This window comes from Ciconia boyciana, chromosome 12, assembly GCF_034638445.1.
Source record: "Ciconia boyciana chromosome 12, ASM3463844v1, whole genome shotgun sequence".
Lineage (NCBI taxonomy): Eukaryota > Metazoa > Chordata > Aves > Ciconiiformes > Ciconiidae > Ciconia > Ciconia boyciana.
In genome coordinates this window covers 11,910,975-11,934,882 of record NC_132945.1, presented here as the reverse complement: position 1 = coordinate 11,934,882, position 23,908 = coordinate 11,910,975, and the positions used below count along the sequence as shown (strand labels likewise).

At 55.0% G+C, this 23,908-nt stretch overlaps 1 protein-coding gene across 6 annotated transcripts in view; it reads right to left on the bottom strand.

Annotated features, from left to right (window-relative positions):
* Positions 1–393: 393 nt before the first annotated feature.
* Positions 394–23,908, bottom strand: part of DRP2 (dystrophin related protein 2) — a 45,144-nt gene continuing 21,629 nt past the window's right edge. For 4 of the 6 annotated variants that reach the window (XM_072876782.1, XM_072876783.1, XM_072876784.1 and 1 more), the window contains 22 exons: positions 22,157–22,310; positions 17,497–17,630; positions 16,504–16,660; positions 15,225–15,345; positions 14,430–14,698; positions 13,786–13,932; positions 13,184–13,262; positions 11,911–11,971; positions 11,432–11,493; positions 11,085–11,159; positions 8,874–9,075; positions 8,584–8,669; positions 7,704–7,864; positions 7,400–7,566; positions 6,973–7,084; positions 6,446–6,582; positions 6,091–6,156; positions 5,220–5,285; positions 4,779–4,922; positions 3,872–4,109; positions 3,608–3,728; positions 394–3,453 (listed from right to left, as the gene is read on the bottom strand). In XM_072876782.1, the coding sequence (XP_072732883.1) occupies positions 3,317–3,453; positions 3,608–3,728; positions 3,872–4,109; positions 4,779–4,922; positions 5,220–5,285; positions 6,091–6,156; positions 6,446–6,582; positions 6,973–7,084; positions 7,400–7,566; positions 7,704–7,864; positions 8,584–8,669; positions 8,874–9,075; positions 11,085–11,159; positions 11,432–11,493; positions 11,911–11,971; positions 13,184–13,262; positions 13,786–13,932; positions 14,430–14,698; positions 15,225–15,345; positions 16,504–16,660; positions 17,497–17,630; positions 22,157–22,264 (2,850 nt within the window). In that variant the 5' untranslated portion in view covers positions 22,265–22,310 and the 3' untranslated portion in view covers positions 394–3,316. The remainder of the gene's footprint in view (positions 3,454–3,607; positions 3,729–3,871; positions 4,110–4,778; positions 4,923–5,219; positions 5,286–6,090; positions 6,157–6,445; positions 6,583–6,972; positions 7,085–7,399; positions 7,567–7,703; positions 7,865–8,583; positions 8,670–8,873; positions 9,076–11,084; positions 11,160–11,431; positions 11,494–11,910; positions 11,972–13,183; positions 13,263–13,785; positions 13,933–14,429; positions 14,699–15,224; positions 15,346–16,503; positions 16,661–17,496; positions 17,631–22,156; positions 22,311–23,908) is intronic. The other 2 variants (XM_072876787.1, XM_072876786.1) reach the window with 2 other exon arrangements.

Below are 23,908 nucleotides of genomic sequence, written 5' to 3'. Positions count from 1 at the left end.
AGGGTTTCCTACAGCAGAAGTTCCTGGGCAAGGAAGAGGGACCATCCCCACACAGCCCCTGTCCCTGCCCTCAGGCTGCCACGTGGCCCTGAGCAGACCCTTCTGGAAGAGGACAAAGAAAGATGGTGGTCAGGGGACACACCTGTGTCTGGGGAGCCCAGGGCTCTGCTCACAGCTTCTGCTCTGCCTTGAATGGTGTCGACAGACAGGGTGACACAGGGAGTCACAGGGTGACTCCAGGGTGGACATCCGTGTTCCAGCAGCCCTGCAGGAGTGGTGCCAGGACGGCACAGCACCAGGAGGTGCCCTGACTCAGCCGAGGTGCATGGATAGAAGAGGCCAAAGCACCAATCCGGGTCTCAGTATAAATACAAATTTATTCTCTTTCCAGAGCAGAGATGGCGCGAAGCAGCAAGGACAGCAGCACCACAGTACACGGTTACCAGAGCATTAGCCAGCCTACTCTCCTCCCTCCTGCATCCCGCCTCCCAAACACAGCCAGTGCTTACCCTGTACCCGACTGCCCGAGCACCCAGCCTGGCCACTGCTGCTCCCCACACCTGGCACTGGGGCCAACAGCTCTGCCCTCATCCTGCCTTTTCATTCCTCCAGCTCCCACCAGGCTGGGTACTCCTGACCTCATCCTCAGGCCAAAACCATGCTCCTCCCACACTCCCCCCATCCTGCCACTGGGATAACAGGGGTATCCAGCCAGGTCTTGCAGGCTAGCATGTGGTCCCTCACCGCGGTCAAACAAGCAGCCTGACACACAGCATGCTTGCAGCTAGCCTAAAACCAATGCCACTGCTACTGCACTCCTGTTGCTCGCCTGGGTGTGAGAAGGGATGGCAAGGACAGCAACCCCCACCGCTGCTAGCAGACACTGCAGCACAAGACCCTGAACACCTGGCTATAAGGCTTGTACCGCCTAATCCCTGGTGTGGGCACTGCTTCACACCTCTGCCAGCATGCCAAGCCAACCACCCGCACAGCCCTGTGCCCCCACATGCTGCCTTGGTCCGAACCTCCTTGAACAGCTCACCACCACACCCTGTCCCAGCCAGCCACAACAGCCCCGTCCCTGTCCTCACAGCAAGCCCTGTTTTGGGCAGGATGCTTCACATCAGCATGCAGCCCTGCCTGCACACTGCCTTGCCCCGAGGGCTCAGGCATCTCATCCCTCTGCAGCCTGTGGCCCCAGAGCGCCAGGGTCATCTCAGCCTCCGCTCTGGGGCACCCCACAGCACCTGACACTACCTCTTTCTCGACATAACACAGCATGAGACAGCCAGCTTGAGGGAGCCTTTGGGACCAGGAGCCACCATCACCAAGCTACCCTGCCAACTTGCAGAACAGGCTCCTCCACTGCCTGGCAGGACTCGCCTGCTTCGAATGAGCGCCTCTAGCCCCTCAGCCCAGCTCAAACAGGGGGACAGCAGCAGGGCAGCTGCTCCTTGGGGGCAGCAAGGAGGTGCCCTGCCTGTCCTGCTGCCTGCCGGCACCGCTATGCTCCTGCATCTCAGCCCAATGTCCTGGTGGCCCCAGGGCTGGAGCTATGGCTAGACAAACCCCTTCCTGCAGCACCGTGGGAATGGGCAGCTGCAGGAGCTGAGGCTCCCCAGGGATGGAGCTGTGTCCGGGCAGGACAGGCTCTCTGTGCCACAGCAAAGGCACAGCTCCCCAGGAAATGAGGTGGGACGGAGTGCCTGCTGCTGGTCCAGCCCTCCGCTGAGCTCCCCTCACAGCAGCCCTGCTCCAAGGCAGCACCAGCAACGGGGAAGGTGCTGGTCCCTGCAGGAGCAGATGTTGGGCTGGACTGAAAGTGAAGGGCAGCTGCACATACAGTATTAGAATTTAATGGAGTGAGTCCATGAGAGTATTTAAGTACAGAATATATATATATATAATATGTAGAAATATATGCAAATTAAATGACAAGGCTCTGTTATAAAGACCCTCTCCAGATAAGGCTACTAGCTGGGCTGAAGCTCTAACATGGACTCAACCCTACCCCATAAACCTTGCAGACTCTCCCCACCAGATGGTATGTGCCTGGCTGGCTGCGGAGTCCTGGGTGGAGAGTTCAATCTGTAAGGCTAGCAGCTGGATGCTGTTAGAAAGAGTTCTTTTAAAAACTGGGTGGCTCCAGGAGTGTTTTGGTGCCCATAAACCTGGAAGCCCCTGGGCACAACTGAAGAGGAGAGGGATGCTGAGCTCTGCATCCCCCAAGGGCTGCGGTCAAAAGGCAGCAGCCTGCAAGCACTGGGGGAGACAGGCAGCTTTCACGGCTTCAGTTCTTTCTTCTGAACCTTTCCACCCAGGCTTGGACACTGTGGCCAAGTGACTGAGCCAGCCTCCTGGGGAGCTCACAGTCCTGCTCCTGCATGACCTATGTTCCCCTGAAATCTTCTGGATGCTTCCTGCACGACCAGCTTGGAGGGAGTCTGTGCAAAGTCTGCCGCACAGGGAGCATGGCAGGGAGAGGAAGGGGAGGAAAGCAGCCACGTAGCTGGTTAGGAAAAGCCTCTGGCTCACAGGAGGTGTTAGATAAGGGAGGTCATACCTGAAAGAGAAATGGAGATGTCAGGAAAATCGGACCCAGAGCTACCTGGTTAGAACAGGGCTGCTGCAGAGCAGGGATGGCAGAAAGTGGGCGAGGGTCTGCGTGGGCAGAGAGGGAAGCTCTTCCCTGCCTTGTGTTAGTGCTGGCACCAAGCAAATGCCCTCCCCCCGGCACACGCATGGGCAGCCTGGGCAAGGGACCGAGTGCTGCTCCTGGGCTGGAGCACAGAGGGACACCAGAAAGACCAATATCAAACTCCACTAGGCTAGGCAAGTGGAGTGCCATCCACACACACATTCCCCAGTCCCCATCCCTGCTGGGAAGAGCCATCCATGAGCAGCTAGGAGAGCTTGCACCATTGCTTCCATCTCGCCAGGTAACTGGGGCCTCGACCTCTTCTGGAGAGGGGTCTGGACAGGGATGAAGTGAGGAGGTGGCTCAAGGTGATCGCTGCAAACTCAATGCTGGCAGGTCTGTCCATCTTCGCAGTGGGGAGCCCTGCGGGGTGCAGGGTCCCGAGCAGGGCAGGAGGCTGCCTTGCAGCTCCTCTCGGGGGATGTAGTTGGTCCGTACTCTTGGCAGCTGTGATTGCCTCTCTTTGCAGGTGTGAAACCTCCTCCTCATCTTCTCTGTGCCCAAGCCACACACCAGTCCCAGCAGCACCATGGCAGCAAAGCTCTTGGCTGTAGGCGCTGTGGGGGATCGGCCGTCGCAGGGAAGCTGGGGTCAGGGCAGGACTCCATGGGGAAAACCTCATCTGAGGGAGCAGTAAGAGGACAGAGAGGAGGATTTCACTCGAGTACCTCGAGAGTTGGGGAAAGCACTCCGCAGCTTCTCCATGATGTCTTCCAGGCACACGCTGACTTCCTGGGTTTTGGTTTCCACCTCGTCTGCAGCAGGAAAGAGGGCAGGGGGGGTGAGCAGGCTCTCTAGGCATCCGCCTCACCAGCCAGCATCTCTGCAGGATGGCAGGGTGCAGGCAGCTTCCTGCAGCACTGAACCAAGGGAATGGGGCAGAGAGCTCAGCCCAACCCCAGTCCTCACCTGCAGCTTCGGTGTCAGGAGTGTTGTGCTCTTTCTCCTTTGCCTGGCGGCCTTCAGACTGATGTGGAGATGAAGCCAAGGAAGAGGCTGCTGAACTGTTGCCATCTGACTCTGCCGGAGGCTGGAGAGAGAAGGGGGATTGTCACGATCCTCTGTCCTTGTCCTCCCCACCTTCTGACCATCCCTTTCTGCCACTGCCCCAGCTCTGTTATGGCAAAGCCCACCCCAAGGATGGGCTTCACCAGATCCTTGCTCTGAGGGTACCTGCAGCAGCAGCTCCCTCAGCCGGTGCAGCTGGGACTCCAGCTGCTTGTTGTGGTCCTCCAGGATCTGCATGCGGGTCTCCAGGCGGCTCTTGTGCTGCCGGAGGATTCGTGCTTCTGCCAGGAGCTCATCGTTCCGTGGGTCTTGCACTGATTCAGGGGAGCCTGTAGCCAAGGTTGGAGACTCCACTGCCTCATCATGCTGCCATTTCAAACGTCTCAGCTCTCCCTGGAGGATCCTGCAAGACAGCCTCAGTCAGCATCACCACTCTCCTTTCTAGAGACTGCTGGAAACACCCAACAGCTGTGCACTGGGGACAGCTGATGACTCAGAGACAAAACACCCCTGGACGCTTTGCTGCATGTGAAGCTTGAGGACCAGCATGCTCCTGGACTTTGTCCCTGCACTGCAGGGTGGCCTGCGCCTGCAGCTCTACCCCACCCGGGCAGTTTACAAAAAGACATGCAACTGCTTCCTAAGAGGCTGAGAGCAAGGGCAGGGAAAGCATTACCTCCTGAGCTGAGCTGAGCTGCCCTGCCCAGAGCCTCACCTTGTGTGGTCCAGAGCAGCACCACTGCTGTTTGTGAGGTGCTCATGGACAAGAGAGACAGCAGTGCCCTAGGCTCACTTCAACCAGTTTGGGGTTCAGGAGGGGAACAGGTTCTGGAGACAGGGGCAGGAACATTTTGGGGAACAGAGTCCTTGGAGAGCACACTCTCACAGAGTGTTCCCATGAAGATTTTAGGGCTCAGCCTAGACACCCTCCAAACCAGCCCACTCAGCTCCTCTGATCCCCACCTCCAGCCCCAGCAGCTATCTCCTGGCTCCACTCTGAGCTCTGCCAGGCTTCTCCAGCACCTTACCCTTAGGCTATAAACTCCACTTTCAGAGTTGCCCATGCCCCTACCTGTTTTCATCCTCTAAGTGGGCCAGGATTCGCTCCAGCTCTCCCTTGTCATCTGTGTTGAGGCTTCCTGGAACCTGCTGGCTGCCCCCAGGCTCTCTGTCAGTGATGGGGCTGGAATGGCGCAGCAGGTACTGGTCCTCGTCCCTGTTGCAGCGGGTGGAGAAACACCTTAGTGAGGAACATCAGTCTCAAGGGATTTGTGTGCCCTTGGGGAAGGACAGCCTGGAGGGAGGTGGTTTTGTACGGGAGCTCATTCTGGCTGCTCCAGGTCTAGAGCTCAGAAGTGGCTCAGCACCCCTGGGTAGCTGGGGGTGCCCAAGAGCGTCAGACTCAAAGGAGCTGGGAAGGAAGGCATTTCTGTGCCCTGGCTAGGCAGGGATGGAGCCACAGGAGCCCTCACTCAGCAGGAGGTGAGGAGGAGGGAAAGGAGGCAGAACTCACAGGCTATCGTCAGGGGACAGGCTATCATTGAAGAAGGAACAGTTCTGGCTTTCCATCTCTGCAAGCCTGAAGGAAAGAGAAACAGGTTGAGATATGGTCAGAGACACCCTGAATGTCTGCTCAATGCACCCTACTTACGGCAGCCCCTGCAAGACCCTCTCTGGCAGGATCTCCCAGCTGGCCTGCACCAGTCTGCCCCTCTTTACAGGCTCTAGAGAGTTTTGCCTTTTTAGAAAACAAAAGGCATTCCTGCTCTGGGGTGACAGTCTCTGGAATAAAGGGCTGCTGCAATGCAGCAGGCTCAGCCTCCTCTCATATAAGCAAAGGAAAAGGGTGAAAGCATACCAGCTCCAGTCTAGGGCCTGTGCTCCCTGTGCTCCTCAGGTCCCCACTCTGCCTGGACCCGTGGTGAGGGCAGAGGCATTACAAACCACAAGGCAGGAGCAATGGGAAGCACGCAAGCAGCGCTGATGAGCGGCACAGGCAGAGCAAGACATCGAGGGATCTGCCTGGTGAGAATCCAACCATGCTCATACTGGGAAGAGCAGGAGGGTACATGAAGGTTGCTTCATCACTAAGACATCTGCTGTCAAATGCATGGTGTTTGCTGCCAATTTGCATGGCATCAGCTGTGTCCCAGGCAGGAGCGAAGTGGTGCAGGCAGTTTTGTCTGGCCCTGCAGCTGCCTCTTCCCAATGGCACTGCAGCCTGAGCCGTCGCAGCCGGCCTCTGCCTGCCAGGCAGCATGCTGGGAAGCGTGGAGGGGGCCGCAAGCAGCAGGAGCTCATTATGCGTCTGCCCCAAAACCCCTCCACACCCATCGGAGTCATGCTCCATGCCCTGGCATGACAGCAGTGCCCAGTGGTGATACCTGCTGGCAAAGTGCTCGATCCGGGAGTGGGTGTCAGCATGCGGTAACATCGGGGAGGAGGCTGGTCTGGAAGAGACACACACTGGTCAGCAAGGCTTGGCAGTCCTCACTCAAAGCTAGGGCTTGGAGAGGCTGCCCTGGTCTCACCTGGGCTGAGAAGAGCCAGGGACAGGCTGGAGAGGGAGACTGAAATCTCTGCTCCTCCAAGAACCAGGTGCTGTATCATGCCCAGAGCAAGTGCCCCCTCCAGCCCTCCCACAGGAGCCCTGTCTCACAGCTGAGATGCTGCTTCCATCTGTGGAGCCTACATATCAGGCAGGGTCAAAAGGCAAAGCCCAGGGCCCAGCCAACTCACGTCTCGGAGAAGTCAGCCTCGAGTACAGACTGGACGGGCAGGTAACCTCTCTGTGGGTGCTTGCTGAAGTACTGCTTGGACCGAAACTTGTTCTTCAGTGTCGTGGCAAAGTCTCTCATGTTCTCACTGGACGTGGTCTACAGAGACACAAACATTACCAAGGTGCTGCTTAATGAAAAGTGGGGGACCACAGGTCAGCATCTGCAGGAAAGAAGTCCCTTCAGGCTGGGCATGAGCTCCACAGAGGAAGAGGCAGACACAAATGAGGAAGCAAGGAGGGCACACAGCAGCTCTGTCAGCCTGTCATGGGGCCTGGCACAAGCCAAGCTGGGCATCAGTGGGTGCCATGCATCCCGCTCACCACGAGCCCCAGAATAGCAGGGACACAGGCAACCTCCAGCATGCAGAGGGGAACAAAAATATACAAGGGATCCACTTCTGGGGCTGCACCAGCCTAAACATCGCAAGGTTGCTGCCATCGATGGCGACCTGCTCTGAGCCAAGACCCTCCCAGCCTGGCTCCATACCGGGGTGTAGTACTCCATGATGGGGTAGTGCAGCTTGTTGCCCTTGCTGGCTCGCCCGGTGAGGAAGCAAGTCTGGCAGATATCCACATTGAACTGCTTCAGGCTCCGATACCTGGGGAGATCAAGAGGCCATAGGGAGGCAGTGAGAGTCAGCAAAAACACATCATTTGGAGCCCAAGGAGAGCTCAGCACGGGACAGAGGTGGTCTGTGTTTCTCTCGCACCCCGCTGAACCCACAGTGCTGATGGCTGAAGTCCCCAGAAGAGCATCCTGCTCCTCCCCTCTGCTGGCACCTGGTCTGACCTGCCTGAAACACTGCTGCTGCAGAGCTCTAGGTTCCCCCAACAGCACAGAGCAAATTCAGCTCCCTCCTGAAGGACACTATGCACTTCCCTTGGGGGCCAAGGTCCCATATCACAACCCCTACCTGAAGCCCTTGATGGGGCACTGCCGGCAGACGGAGCACTTGGTCTGGTGCTTCACCTGCTCAGCCATGGTCACCCGGTGCAGCACAGCCAGCCACACCATGGACTGCGGCTCCAGGTTGGCCCACTCCAGGAACTGGGACGCCTCGATGGCAGGCTTCCCGTTGCTCTGGGGAGGGGAGAGGAAGGGGTTGCTCAGAGCTGGGACCTGGCTGTGATGGGGTGCAAGCTCCTCGCCAACTTGGGAGCCTCTCCCTGGCACGGCTGCTGCAGAGGGGACGGCACAGGCCACAGCACCCTACTCACAAAGCGGAAGCAGCTGCGGATGCTGGGCTCCACGTTGCTGCCCCCGAATGCTGCCACCTCCCCCAGCTGGCGCGGGACCTGAATGGCCTCGTGGAGCAGGACGCCAAGGTGCCGCTGGTCACATAGTCCTCCGCCATTCGCCACTTGACTGAAGAGATCTGCTGGCAGGACAGACACACAGCCCTGTTAGAGACACAGCTCTAACACACCAGGCAGGATGGAGGCATGGGGGAGCAGTGTGTGAATCAGACCGGGGCCCTGCTGCCTGTCTCTGGCAGGGAGCCCAAGTAACAGGGAAGAACTGAGCTATGATTAAACAACCTTTACCAGTACCCTTCTAGCTTCCAATAACCAGGAGTTTAGAGTCTTCTTGAGACAAAAGTTACATACATCACTTCTTTAACAGCCACAGCTAGCCTGTCCTCTATGAATCCGCCCAATCCCTTTATTTAACCCCTTGGTGCTTCCTATGCTAACCCCTCCACAGTATCCCATGGCAGAGTACACCATCGTTAAAATGCAGTGAGGAAAGGGGCTTCCTTTAATTTGTCTGAAACCTACTTCTCAGCCATGCATGCCCAGGTGTTTTCCTTCTGGGAAGCGCTGAATAACTGCTGCCTGTTTGCCTTCTCTGTTCCTTATAGTGCCATGCAGGCAAGATCAACGCAGCACCATTCAGTCTGCAAAAATGCCTCCTAGTTTAGGCAGCATAGGCTTGGGGGGGTAGGGAGGGAGGGGTGGCAATGCAAGCTGATTAGCCAGTGCAGGAAAGCTGTTTCTCTGCTCTTTCTGGGCAAAGAAGGGATAAGCCAGGAAAGAAAAGCACTCCCGCTTTCCCCCAGGTTACTCCACACCAGGGGGAGGGAGATGGGGGACTCACACTGAAACTTCTCCTTGACCTCTGTGCCGCATAGACATGCAATGCCCGTCTTGAAGGAGAGAGCCCTCATCTTCCCACTGCGGCCACTGCAAGGCGAGATATTGCACAGGTTTGCAAATGTTTTGGAGTTTTTCTTATGCAGGTGGGTCAGCAAGGCAAGCCCGCACCAGGCAGCCCCCTCGCTAGCGGCCAGGGCCTTTTTGCAGCACTGCCAGTTGGAAGAGCAGCACAGAGGTTTCCTCCCAAGCATGGCAGCCCCACAGCTCAGGGGGACGCTGAGGGACCCATACCTGTCAAAGACATTCAGCAGCCAGTTGAGGCTCATGTCCACACAGAGTGGCACATTCACCAGGATGCCCCGCTCCTCCTCCAGCCTCTCATAGAGGGCGGTCAGGCAGTGGATGACCTCTACCACATCCATCGCCCGGTCGCTGGGCTGCAGGTCGTGCTCATTGAAGATTTCCAAGGCCGTGGCCAGGGTCACCATGTCCACTACGCAGAAAGCACAGTAGGAGGGATCAGAAGCAGAGGGGAAAATGGGGGAGGTGAGAACCAAGAGGAGGGAGATGTAACCTCCAGCTCAGGCTGGAGGCAGTCTCAGCCCCGCTGCAGCGCGGAAGATGCTGGCAGGATGGGCACAGCCCCCAGAATTGCTCTCCCACCTGTAAACCCCTCCCAAATACCCACATCTCCACTTATAGTCAACCTGAGCCACCATACTGTGTGACCTTCCTTCCCTATGCTGTGGCCAGCCATGGCCACGAAAACGCTACCCATGAAAGGCTCTGTATGGAGCCACAAGCGCCAGCCTCCTCACTTGCCGGGTCCCTGCAGGGCCACAGAGCCACACAGACCCTACGAGCAGCTGCCCAGAGGTGGAGCAGTCCTGTCTCCAGCTCTGACTGGCAGCAGGGGTTGAGGCACAAACCTAAAATGGGGCTAGGACAGTGTGAGCTACCCTGGCTACCCTGCTTTCAGATTTCTACGGCCACAGGTTGTATGTGCTACCGTGTTTAGCAGCCAGCAATCTTTCTTTCCTGAGAGTCTTTCCATTTCTGAGACCATTTATGTTCTCAGTGCCTGGGGGATCATATACCATTTCCACACTGCAACTTCACTCTGTGGAAAAGTCCTCCCTTCTCATGTCAAAGCTGCTGACAGTTGCACTGGGGACCCCCAATTCACACACCAATGAGTATCACTCCTGCTCACCCTCACATCCACAGTGTCCATGACTTCACATGGCAGTGACGTGTCCCACACTGCCTCTTTCCTACATGGCCACTCCACCAAACCTCTCATCACTGGGAAGCTGCTTTGGCAGCCTCCTTGCCCTTCTCAAGTATGTCTTGAATAAGAAGCACTTATTCATGTTCTTCCACATAATTTCGGGGCTGGGAAGAAGGCACCAGCGCAGCATGTGAGATGCAAGAGATGGGCAACCAAAAATGCACAAGCAGCACACAGAAGGGCTCTGCTTTGCTCTCTGCCCTTTTCCTCACCATGCCTGGTGTTTCTGCAGCTGCTGCTGCATGGACATCTTTGCAGGGTGGCAAAAGCTAACTGCTGCTTTCCCCCATTTGCACTACATCAACCCTGAATGTCCTGGGTATGGGACAGCCTGGTCGCCACAGTGTCATGAAACCACTCTGCAGCCAGGGTTCAACTCTCCCGAGTACCAAAACTCCTCTGACCCTCACTCATTGCCTTCTTCCCAGGCTTTTCACAAGACACCAAGGAGCAGAGGTCTGCCTGGGACCCCACCACCACCTGGCTGTGTCTCCTCCCCGTCGGAAATGATTAATTCAGGAGGGGGTTTTCCCTCATCCTGCCACTGTTTAATTTTGACAGAGCCTTAGGCAAGAGGCCTTGCCAAAAGCTCTCTAGCAGCCAAGGATGCTGCATCTATCAGATTCCCATCCACCTGCTCACCGATTCCCCTGGAAACTCCTCAGCAGTTTCCGAGAAGCAGCTGCCCCTCAGAGAGCCATGCATCATGTTGAACTCCTATTGCATCATGTTCACCCAGCTATTCATCCTTGTTTTAACTGCAGTTTTACCAACATGCAGAAGTCAGGTTTATTGGCTCCCTTCCTCCTCTTTAAGTAGTGGAGCCCTCTCTGCCCCTGAGAGCCAGGCTGGTTTCTGCTCCCGGTTATATCCACAGCTACTCCGGCCTCCCTTGGAGCTCCTGGGTGAGCCCCTCCCTCATCCCACAGCTTTGTAACTCTGAGCTGGACCACTTTGTTCTCAAATCCCTTTCACTAACACCTGCCCTTGAGGCATTTCCACCCTAAGCCTGCAAAGAAAGGCGATGAAACAGACACCTCGCTGGTGGATTTGCTCAGCTTTCCAGCTACAGGCTCATCTTCCTAGCACTTCTTCCGTCAGCTATCTGTCCCCTGGTGGGCTCCTGCCTTTGATGTGCTGATAAAAGCTTGTGTTAGTTTAATGCCTTTACCAGGGAGACCCAGCAGGAGGGAAATACTTCCCGCACTCACATCGCAGGGCTTTTTGCACCCGTCGTAGTTTCATAGCCGTCCGATACGCTGAGAACTTGATGTTGTTCAAATCCGCTGCAATAACACAAAAAAAGAATAAAACTGCAGCTCGACATCCTTATCTTCAGGGCAGGAAGCAGCAGTTGCAGTTCCCAGATACCAGCCCCACCAGCAGAAGCAGTGTGTGCAGGAGCAGGAGGGGCAGAGCCTGGCAGGGGGTTGCACCCCATTGCTTTGGGGGACCCTGTGCCACAGAGGGGAGCAGGTGGGCTAGGGGGATCTCACATAGTACCCCATGCTGCAAAAAGGCACGTGCTACTCAAATGGTTTTGTGGCAGCCTCCTTACCCAGCGTCTGGTACAACTCAGTCATCTTCGGGTGGTCCCAGCATGTCGTCTGGGCCTGGTGGCTGAAAGGAAAATAGAAGGAAACCAAGAGTCAAGCTGGGAATTAAGCAGCTGCCATCAGAGATTTAAAAAAGGACCTGGCTGGCCCTGGGATCGAGTTCCCCAGTGCCTGCAGACGCTGGGGCTTCTACACTGCACCCCAGTGAGCACACTCCCCAGCCACAGCAGCATGGTGAATGCCCACAGGACGATGCCCCCACTTGCCGCCAGCCCCAGCTCCTTCCAGCCAGAGTCTCCCCTCATCTGAGGCATCTCGGTAGGCAGGGAAAGCCTGGCTCTGCCAGGCTGGGGGCAACATGCTTCCCTGGAGGTCAGTTCTCAGACCAGTCTGCTCACTGCCCCCCACTCCTAATGGGTCCCCAATTCCTGTTCCCACTAGGCCAGAGAAGACCATGGGTTGTGGTTGGGAGCACACTCACTTGATGTAGTATGGCACTTTGTTAGGGGAAATGGCTCGCTCCCAGGGGACCTGGACAGAGGCTGCAAGGAGAGAGAGACAGATGCCAGATCAACACCAAACACTCCTTTAGGTTGATGCTGTTTCTGATGAGAGCCCAGCAGGACTGTGCCAGCAGGTAGGTGCCTCTGAAGAGGCTGTGCCTTCCCAAATAACCAACTGGGGGTGTTGAAGCAGGCAAGCGGATGGTGCCTACAAGAGGCACAAGACTGCTGGTCTTGTCAGAGGCATCTTGCCTCTCTTGAGACAGGGGCTCTGGATCTGGCTGAGCTCGGAACTCAGGAAGAGACACTTCCTGATGCTTTTGATGATGCCCAAGGCAACACTGTGGTCTCCAGTGGGCAGGGCTCACAGCAGCTGGGATTCAGGCACACACACAGCACTGCCTGTTATGGCCAGGCTTGGGCACCCACGGCATCTGCTCTTCCCATTACTCATGCTCTGTGTGTCACCTGCAGTATCTCAGGAAGATGAGGACACATTCCATACCAGTTGCCTGACACCCTATGTTTGTTATCTAGAGGAGGAAAGACCTTTTGTGACCCTTGGCTATTTTCCCTTGTCACATGCAGCTTATCAATTTCAGCAACTAGAAAAGTCACTCTTCCTTTCAGATCGGAGGACATGGTCGGCAGAGAAACACAGGCCAACAAACCCCACTGACATCTGGAGACCCTGCAGGGCTCAGCATTTCCAAGAACAGACCCCAGACTCTGGAGCACAACCTGCTGCCCATTCTTTGCAGGTCTGAGAGCCGTCAGCCAGCAGCAGCTCAGCTCTGTAGGAAGAGCATCCCTCTGCCTCACCACGCGAATGAAAACCTCCTTAATGTGCACATTTTTGGCCTCCGAATGACTAATGTGGGATATGGGGGACTGCCTTTTTCTGCTATCTGTTGTCCTGTTGTCTTGCCCACCCAGTCTCTGAGGCTGGCACAGTCCCAGTATCACCTGGGAGCTGCTGCTGCTGCAAGTGTCACAGCTCTGCGCTCTGAAGGGGAACCATGCTCATGTCCTACCCTTGGTCCCACAAGGGGAAGTAGCACAACACTAACTTTGGGAGACGCCTCCTGCTCTGGTTCCTGTGTGCCAGGCCTGGGCCCTTTTCTAGCTTCACATGTGGCTCTGGGCTCAGCAACAGCACTCTGCACCCCATTCTCCCGTGCCACAGCCCATGCTAAGCCACTCTCCGGAGGCAGCCTCATGGCAGGAAGCCAGGAGGACCCACTCACGTACAGGAGAGGAAGTGCTGGGAGCCTGGTCCGAAGTCCCGATGGGCGTCTTGGAGCTGCTTCAGGCGTTCGCTTACAGAGGCCTGGAGAATGGGACAGAAGAATTCAATGGCAGCCCATCAGGCATTTCAGATTGAAGCCATTCAGGAAGGCTTGTGGATGGACTCAGACATGCCCCAGCACACAGGTTTTCTTCCTTCCTCACCTGCCTTGGTATTTGCATTCCCCAGTCCGCTCCGCCCTCTACACCTCCCACAGGCTGAGGCAGCACAGGCCACATCTCCAGCTCACCTGTATCCATATTTTCCAGACATCAACAAAGCCACAGCTGGTACTGACCCCCCCATCAGATCCTGATTCTCCTCAGACAGCATCCTTTGTTCCTCCCATTGCCTCTTCCTGCTCAAGACCTCTACAGATTTACCAGCCACTTCCCTCAGATTGAACTGTTGCTCTCTTCCTCCATGAACACCAGCTATACTATCCCTGCTATGCCAAGCTTTACTTTATCGTCCTCAAAGTTCAGCAGTGACAGCCCTTCCCCAGCTCGCCAGCATCCTCCCACCTGTGGTTTATTTGCAGTGGTTGGTCCTGACTCCTTCCTACCTGCAGCTGCTTCCAGCGCATGTTGATCTGTTCCAGGGTTCGGGAGTTCTCCATGGACAGGTGGACATCTGAGATGGCAAGCTGGTGTGCAAGATCATTGACCACTTTCACCCCATCCTTCATGGGGGAGAGCTCCTCTTTGAACAGCTGGAGTTCCATGCCCAGGGGAACAGGCACAGGGCAGGTGAAGAAGGAAAAGAAGTAGGTGAGCAGTCGGGACTTGGATCTGATTCCTCTGCTACAAGCTAGGGCGGGCTAGTGGCTGGCAAGATGCTGCTGACCAACCCTCCCACAGGGTACCTTAGCAGGGAAAAAAAAAAAACAAAGCAAACGAGCCAGGCTGGAGATCACTCAAAGCTCCTAAGTGGAACATGGACAATGGCTCATCTATGCTGAGCCACTGTACCTGTGTAAGGTCTGTGCCATGACAAGGTGCTCAGCACAGCCAGTTGCTCAGGATACTGTGGGCCAAATCCACCCTCACAAAGCTAGGGGGCTGTCAGAGTGAGGACCTGGCCCCTGAGACCCTAAGTAATGAGGCTGCATTGGACTGAGCAGTCAGGAGGAGCAGCACTGCCCTCCTGGGAAGCAGCATCTCATCACCTCTGGGGCCAAGGCTGGAGCCTTCTCAGAGCCAGAAGTACCTTGATCGACTGGATGTGCTCTGGTAAGGAGTCAATGAAGAGGTCCCCAATGGGTTCCCAGGTTTCGCGCACACTTTCAGCCTGGTCCAGTGTCGTGCTGAGCTCCTCCATGGCCCCTTTAATCTCTAGCAGCTGCTCCAGTGTCCGTTCGATGTGACGGTGCTGGTCCACACACCGGGCTGTGAGCTTCTCCCACAGCTCGCTGGCGACATTTGCCTGCTTCCAGACAAAGCGGCTGACATTTTGGATCCGGTGCCGGGGAGAGACATCTGTGAAGGCAAAGCAGAAGGGAAACAGAGAGCAAAAATGAGAGTGCAGTCCAGAGGAGAGTGGGCAAGAGATGGAGGGAGGGCAGGGAAAAAGGAGATTAAAAAAATCTAGGGAATACTGGAAAGAGGGAGGGAAACCAAGTGATAATAGTATCCATCTCTGCACCAGCTCCTCTAGGTATCCAGCCTGCCCACAGACCTCTGTCCACTCTGGCTGTCCTCACAGGCAGAAGAAGCCCTGCTGCCATTTAAAATCCTACCCCAGAGCACATCTGATACTGTCTCATGAGATGCACCCCATCATGGGCTGCACCAGCACCCTCTGCCTTCACCCGGGACAGAAGCACTGCTCTGCAGCGGTCTGACCTTTAGCCAAAGGATTGGAAACAGTCTGGTGCACGATGGCGCGAGGCAGAGCACTGACATGCCGCTTTGTGCCACACCGACCACCTCCACTCCATCCTCTCCAGTTCAGCCCAGGAGGAGCTGTGCTGTGGGAGAATAAGGAAGGAGGAGCTCCACAGACCTTTGCTTTCTGAAGTTGGTTCTTCTAATTCCTCAAATGGATGCTGGGAAAGGAAAGCCTGTGCTGACTCCAGGACAGAGTAAATGTATGGTCCCCGAGACTTCACTTCTTCCATGAAAGCCTGGAGAGCAGAGCACAGAGATGAGCACAGCAGGCTGAGACAGAGAATCGTGCCCCTGCTGTCCCCTTGCCAAGGGCTGCAGTGATTTATTCACTCCAGGGCCCAACCCTCACTGGAGACACAGAGAGAAGTTAACAGAGAAATATTTTTGCAGTTTGGCAAAGGAATGACCACCTGCAAGAAGGTGGCTCCTGCAGAGGTCTGGACTGCAGCTTTGCTGGAAGCAGAACAGCGAGCCCAAAAGGGTGTGTTGAGCCAGGGCTGTGCAAGAGGAACTGCTTTATTGATGATGCTTTCACAGGAACTGCTTGGAGACGCTCCTCACTCATGCAGCGAGAGCATGGTCATGCAAACAATCCTTCCAGCAGCTGTTCAGCAACAGGTCTAACTGCTGGAGGAGCAAAGAGGGAAACAGCAGGATGCCCCAAAGCAGCATATCTGCCAGGGCAGACTTCAGAGGCAGGCTGGTTTAGGATGTCCTCTCCTCCCCTCCAACTGCAGCCCCCCCACTGATGCTGTCTGCTGGATTGACTATTTGTGCACCAGGGAAGTGACAATGAGGGATAGCAACAGTAAGCAACGGTTTAGCTTTGTTTTCAAGGTAAAAACAACTAAAGCCCAACAGCCACTGGCAGCGAGAAGGAAATGCTCTGATTAGGGAAGCAGGAAACTCTGATCTGTCTGGGTTTACCCCAGTTTCAGATATGACGATAATGTGCTACTGCAGGAGTTACTCATGTCCCAACCACTGGGTCGCCTTTAGACCAACCAACTTCCTCAGGCCCCAGGATCCCAAAAGCAGAGGACAGTGAGAGGCAATTCCCTCTGTTGCAGAGGTAGGACATAAGGAGGAAACCAGGACAGAAGTGATGGAGTCTATCTACCAACTGCCAACTGCAGCACCTGCAGATGACTTGAAGATGTAATGCAGATTTATTGTCTAAAACCAGATGGGCTCCACCTGTTGCATGCCATGGGTATTTGCTATGGGACTGGGGCTCTGCCTTTCCACAGGAAGCAGAGATGGAGATGGGCAAGGGCTGGTGCACTCATAGGCTGTGGGCATGGGCAGTGACACGAGGCAGGGGTCCCAGGCAGGGCTGCCCAGCTGCAGCTCATCTTAGTGAATGGTGGCAGAGGAGGTGTGAGGGAACGTACCGTGTGCGACTCCTTTTCCTGTTGCACCAGGAAGACATCGCCCCGCAGGGGCAGCTGCGCTGAGAGCTCCTCATCCTTCTGCCCAAGCCAGTCTATGATCTCCTGGAGAGGCACCTGCAGCTTCCCACTGTGGTCAGAAAAGGCCTCCAGCCGAGCCCTGGCAGGAGAGCGAGGACAGCAGGATGGTGGTCAGATGGACAGGAGAGGAGCAGGTTCCCCAGGGAGAGGAGGCACAGCACCACAGCTGGGGTGGTGACCCCCGGGCACCCACAGGAACCCACCAGTGACTGGCAGCACACTTCAGCATGGGCTGTGCATGACCCTCAGCCAGCACAGATGCTGCACTGCCAGGTGGGGTGAAGCACAGGGGCATGCAGGATAGGAAACTCTGAGACTATTCATTACCCTGGAGCCCAGAGCAGAGGACAGAGCCGCTCTGCATTTGCCTGTGGGTCAGGGCTGTGCTCTGGCTAGCACAGGGGTGGGCTTGGCTCGGCATCTACATGACCGGGCAGCTTCCAGGAGCCTTGCATTAAGGCAGGAGACAATCAACACACCCCAGTTAAGCTCTCCATCATGCTGGCTGTGGAGCTGCAACCTCTGACAGTCTGGAAGGCATGTTCCCCCCGTGCAATGGAGAGGGCTCCCAGTGAAGGGACAAGCACAGAGGAGGTGGCAGCAATGCCGTGGGGTGAAAAGAGACAAGCCGCAGAGATGGCAATGGCAGAAGATGGAGAAAGCAGCAGAAAGCAAGCAGGAGTGAAGGAGGGAAGGGAGAGGAGGACGGATGGGTGGAAATGGAGGGGATGCTTTTCAGCGTACAGAGAAAGATTCAGAGGTCTGTGGACAAGAGGGGAAACTGAGCCAAGGTGACCATGAATTCATGTGACTCATCAGGTGAACAAATTCAAAAACCTCCTGACAAGCACATGCAGCAGGCAAGGCTGGAAGGCCAGGCTAGCCCCAGAGCTTGCTCCAGGCAGGGACTCTTACCGAAGGCTGTGGGATTTCTTTTTGATCTCATTCCAGCAAAGATTCATCTCCAGAGGGGCCTGGGGCCCAGCGGCACCGCTCAGAGCCTGGGGGGTTACACACGAAGGTCCTGCACCATTCTGCAAGGCTTCAACCTGGGCAGAAACAGAACCATGCTGTATCCAGAGATTGTTGCCTGGTGCTTTCGGCTCTTGCCTGGGGACACCTACCACCACTCTGTCCTGACCCTGCCTGGCTTTCCAACTTGCAAGGGGGCTGCTCTGCTCCCGGAGGGGTCTGTTAGCAGCTCCAGGGAAGCCTGTGGCTGTGCCTGGAGAAAGGATGCAGTGCCAGCTCCAGCAGCACTACGAGCAAAGGTTGAAGGAAGGGCTTACTGCACATCTCCTGTTCTGCAGGATCTCTGTGCTCCTCAGTTATCCAGCAACGAACTTATCTCACTACTAGGTATTAAATCAGAGCTGGCCCTTGTGTGTCACAGTCCCTGCAGGGCTAACAGCGATTTCTTTCCATGCCATACAGGGCTGCTGTGCTTTGAGAAGAGGCAAGCGCCATGGGTCCTGTTGTTCCTAGGGACCAAGGGGACCTGCCAACCTCCTTTACGCCACCCCCAGTACTGGGAGCTGCCACCTGCTCCTCTACAGAAGCACAAGGATATTCCCTGCCTGCACAGCAAATCTGAGATGCCGCTTGTCCTCCACAGATGCTGTTTCTCCTCTGCACCTCTCCAGAACGAGCAGTGGTGGGAAGGATGCTCTGAGAGGCCGTGGAGCAGATGACAGCAAATCCTAACCCAGCCACACGAAGGAAGCACAGTTTGCACCGTGCCACTCAGCCTGGAAAACCGGGTGCTGATCCCTGGACAACAAATCCTCAGTGGATCGGGGAAGGAATCCTCTCCTAAGCCTTTAGCACTGTATCATGCTCCTGCTCGTGATGGCAGCAAAGACATCATTGCACTTGCTGGCGACAGCAACACACACCAGCAGGACTGGAAGTATTCCACATAGGACTCAGTGAGTGAAAGGGGATTTCCTCTCCAAAAAACATAGTTTGTTGTGCAAAACACATGGACATATTTTCATTTCCACAAGTGAGACACTAATGTCCTTTGTTGGGGAAATGGCAGCATTTTTATCTAATGCTACTTTGATATTAGAGCTCATTTGTGATAATTATCCTCAGGTGATTAATCAACTATAATTAACTGCATTAGCACTTTCTAAACAGCACATACAACAGGCACCCCTTTGCCAGAGAAGGGCAGCTGCCTCTGGGGGAATATGAAGATACTTGTCACTTGTCCTGTCCAAGGGCTCCCAAAGGTGTCCAGGGAACAGATCCAGCCAAGCCAAGAGAACAAAAGGCAAGAGGAAACCACCAGATGAGGAATTTGGCTGCACAGCTAAAACGATACCCCTTCCATGCCAGTTCTCAGAGAGAAATCAAATGATCACTGAGACTGGTGCTAAGTTTGCTTAGTCTAAAAACATCTAACACCAGGCTGTTCTTTACCTCCCCATCCTGCCACTCCAGGAGCATCAAGAAAACAGAGAAAACCATCACCCACAGAGTTCACAGGAATCTTGGGGCCATGAATAATAAACCACTCAAGCTAAACCTGCTGCTTTTAGCATAGAAAAGCATAGAAAAATCAATACTCTGCATGTGCACGTCCTCATGACACTGAAGTAGGTTAGCCCCACAGCGCTGCCAGGGAACACTCCAGCTCTCCCCTCTATCCCAGGGGATACCAAAGGAGGGGATCAGCTCCTTTGTGACTGCAAGTGCAACTGCAGGACAGCTCAGCACGCAACACAGTCCTCCCAACCTTTTTTAAGAAGTTAAAAGCCCACCAAGCCTGCGACTCTCAGATCATGCCCAGTAGATAAGCCAGTGACAGTGGCCAAGCAGGGGCCAGGTGTTGAACAACTGCTCTCCTAGGACAAAAACCCTGCAAGCAAGCAGAGGGAAAAAGCAGTGATTTCCCTCTGAGCATCCCCTAAGCATCCCTTCCCCAGACCCCCAGCAGCAGCAGCCTGGATCCGCATTCCCCCTCCATCCTTGAACAGCTTTATTTTCAGGCGCAGAACACTCACGCAGGCTCTGGCGAGCGCATCTACCTGTGCTTAGCCACAGATCCCCCGCAGGACCACTCAGCTTTGCTGGAGGAGCGGGCATTGCCTCCCACCCCTCCGGGTGCCGCCAGGCAGCACCCGGCAGGGAAGCAAGCAAGTGCCGTGTGCTTAGTAGAGGGGGCACCCTGGGCACTGACCCCCCAGGAATCTGGAGGGGGGCGGCAGTGCCTTGAAGCCAGCTTCAATCCCAGCTTTGTCTGGTGGCATTCCAGCAGCCTCCAACCAGCCTTAACCCTGGTGGTGCCATCGTGGCTGCCCGCAAAGCACAAAGGGAGCAGAGATCTGCCCGCTGCAGGGCACCCTGGCACGGGAAAGCCCCTTGCGGGAAGCTGGCTGTGCGCAGAGGGATTGCTCCAGGCACTGGGGAAGATCTGTCTCTGCAAGGGCATGGCAAAGGTGATGGTGGGCTGGGATGGTGTGACCAGCAGAGACCTTGCCCTCAGATGCTGGAGCACATGCAGGGCAGACAGGGGTGTTTGCCAGGGAAGAGATTTACCCAGGGAATGTTCCCAGCAAGGTTTGGCTACCTGAAAGGTAAAATAGTCAGGTCCTTGAGACCTAACCCCCAAGAAGCCAAAGATGCCCTCCTTGCCCCCCACGTGCCCCAGCCCAGTGCTGGGTGCCAGCACAGATGTTCCTGCCTGCCTGGACTGGGTGCAAATAGTTTGTTTTTGCCAGAAGGCTCTGGGCTGACTCCTTGTGCCCCCCACAGTCCTGCCACCCAGCATTGTTTCCATGCTCTCCTCCACCTACAGGGAGGGAATGAAAAGCTCCCTGTATCTCTCCCTCTCTTCCGCTCCTTCCCTGCCTGCACATCTGACTGCTGCTGTCTCTCCCTCTGGGACCAGCACGGCCAGCCTGCTCTCCCCACCACCTCCCAAGCCCAACAGGACCAGCTCCCAGACTGGAGGAGGGGGCTTCAGCAAGGCCAGGGCACAACTAAAGCTGGGCTGTCTGCAGCCTGCCGGGAGCTTTCAGGACAAGCAAGGACAAGAGAGGAAGGCTGTTTCCTAGATGGCAACACCTACACCTGTGAGAAGGAGGGCACGGCAGACCCTTTGAATGAGGCAGGCTGTCATTAACGTTGCAGGAGCCAGCAGCCAGCTGGTGCATGGCACCCAACACACTGATGCCCACACAGCAGAAAGCCAGGCTCGGGCAGCGACTGGCAGAAACCTGTGGTGGATATGACCTGAGGATGCTTGCACCCTCCCCATGTGCCATCTTGCAGCTCACTGGTGGTGGGTCCCACAGGGTGTCCTGCCCCGGCTCCCCTCCCCTCTCCCAGCAAACCCCACAGAGCTCTGACCCCCTCATAAAGGCCTGGACTGCTCAGGCAGCTCAGAATGGCATTTACCTGCTCATCTTGTTCTATCCCTCTCCCTCCTTGCTTCATCTGCTGGGCTGTTCAGTAACCACCCATGCGCTGGCCTGGTAGCAGCTACCTAATGCCCCAGGGCCAATAACCCCTGACTCAGCTACCAAGAGTTTGCCCCAGCCACAAGCCTCATCCTTGCATGCTGGAGCTGCTCCAGAGACAGCTCTGCCTTCCTCCTGCAGACCCCAGTTCTCTGGGGCAGGATGGGTCCAGGCTGATGGCAAGCCATGGCAGGGAGGAGCCCCAGGCTCAGCCTTTGCTCTTCATGTTTGAAGCATGAAAGGAAAAGGCAGAGCCAGAGACTTCATTTGTCCTGGGAACAACATTGCCAGTACCCAAGGAAAACTCTGGCACCACCCATCTGTCTCTTGCCAGGTGAGAGGTACCCTGAGGCCAACAGCTACAGGTAGCAAAAGGGAAGGCGTGCTCTAGAAGAGCTGAGGCAGCGTTTCCCCAGCCTTGCTGTCCTGGGTGACCCAGGACAAGGTGCTAAACCAGCTTGTGACAGTTCTGTGCAGAGCACAGGCAGCTCTGCAGACAGTCACCAGCACACCTTTCTGTTCTCCACTTTGCTCTGCCATTTACCCAGGGATCCCGGAGACCTTCACCTCTCTGCCCAGCCTTGGTGAGAAGCCTGGCCTGCCAGTTCAGAGACCCTGGGGGAAGGAGGAGGGAGACCAGCAGTGTGAGCACCCACGTGAGTTCCTCACAATAACTAGACTAGAAAGAGGTCAGACTCCTCCTCTGCCTTACAGCATTCACCAGGGGCTTATTTCCAAGCTCTTCTCTGCAACCAGGAAGATTAGAAACCTACATTTTCAGCAAAAGCTGACATTTTTCCAAGTTTCCAGGAAAAAAGTAAACCCAACCAAATACACAAGAGCTGTTAATGGTGGCCTCTTGCTCTTTATTTTGAAGGAAGCTTGAAATCCAGGTCTGCAGGTTGACTCTCTTGCTCTACTTTGGGGAACACTTTGCAGTCAAAACACTTGAGGAGAGCTAATGCTCTCATTAAGTGCAAGCCCATGGGGGGCTAGAGCTAACAGCTTTCCCTGCCACCAGGAACAGAGGTCCTGGTGTGCTCCACAGACATTTGCAACCACTGCAAAAAGCTGCCATGAGAAAGGCTCCCAGACCCAGTTCTTACCTGAGACAGCGGGTGGGCAGTGCTGCTGTGCTGTGCCTGGTCTGTGACGTGCCACTCAGGACATTGTGGGAAGACATAGGGCCATTCCTGCATCACTAGGGGCTGCATCAGAACCGATGTTCATGGGGATGGAGACCAGTCTGGGCACGAGCACCTGAAAAGCAGTGTGAGAGTCCCTGGGTTAGCTTGCACCTCCTCATGAAGATGATCCCCTTTCCAGCTGCCTAGTGTGCTGCCTTCATGAAGGCTGAAGACTAAAAGGATGCTTTTTTTTAAAAATATATTTGTACTAACGTTGCAATCTTTTTTCATCTAAATGTCCATCTAGTTATAGAAGATGTTGCATCTAGTTATACAATTTACTGTAATGATATCCTGTGCTCGTGAGTCCCCCAGATTATGTTGCATTTTTAAAAAGGCTTGGGTTTCTTGAACTACAGGAGATACCCAGGCTTTAAAGGAAGAGGGAAGAGAGGATCTCACTGTCATTGACCACTTATGTTTAGACATAATAGACATATCCCCATAACAGCAATATTTTCAAACATATTATTTTTTCCTTTTATTTTCAGAAGGAATATTGCCTAGACCTCAGTCCCCCACACATGCATCTTACACTATCAATCAGCTACATTTTAATGAGTTTTTACTAATTATGAGTTATAAAATTCCCTTTTTTATTCCATTTTTAAAACTGTATGACCTGTAAAGCCAGTTAGCAGTGGCCCCTTGTCTATTCCACAGGTCTGAAACCCAACCTCTGGTCACAACGCTGCTTTTTTTGTTGTTTGGACTCTGAATAAGCTAAAATAGTGATTTATCCCTCCGCCAGCATCATCTTGGCTTTACAGAAAGCCATGAGAAAATAAAGCCCAGAGAAAATGGTGCAAGGTAATATTTACCTGAATATGGCAAATTTCTAGAACTTTCCCACAACTCTACATTTGGCCAGTGGCAGCACTGTGAAAGGAGCTGAGCACCAACATGTTCACCTCAGGATGGAGACCTAACGTACAAAAGCTGTGAACACTACGCAGGGCTTTGCCCAGATCAGACTCAGCACATCTGAGGTCAGATGAACAAATCAAGAGTGATGCTTGAATACCGCCTGTGATGGGTCAAGAGGCAGTGCTGAGGGACTGTGCTGTCTCCTGTCCAACCCACTGCCTAACTTGGTGATTGCTTTCACACTTTTAGAAGGAAACTATCACCTGGCTCCAGCAGCCAGGCCTCATGTCCAAGCAGAGATGGGGCTGCTTCCAAGATAGAGATGGAACAATGCTGCTGGAAGAAGGTCATTGGCTCCTTCACACCCAGCTCACTTAGACCAGCTGAGAAACTTCCTGCTTGGTCCTGGCAGGCCAGGAGCAGGCAGCGTGTCCTCCACAGCCAGCAATCATGCTGGACAGCTGGGCAAGGAGAAAGCCCCCAGGACCTGGTACACACTGCCCATCTCTCACGCTTTTACGTCCCTCACTCCCCTGCCTGAGCTTTCACTGGCTCTCCCCCCCTCCATTACACACATTAAAAGAACAGCTTATCCTGTTATGATTTTTTTAATCCCTTAGCAATTTCTACAGCCATAATTCTCTCCCTCTCCAGCAGAACAGCCTGTGCTGAGCTCTCCAACGTGCCAATAATCCAAGGTCCTGTCCTCTACCCCTCCTGCCCACTTGTACAAATGAACATCACAGACTGTGCATTGCAGCACCCTTGCCCTGCTCTTTTCCCCGTGCAGGCAGGGTTATCAGG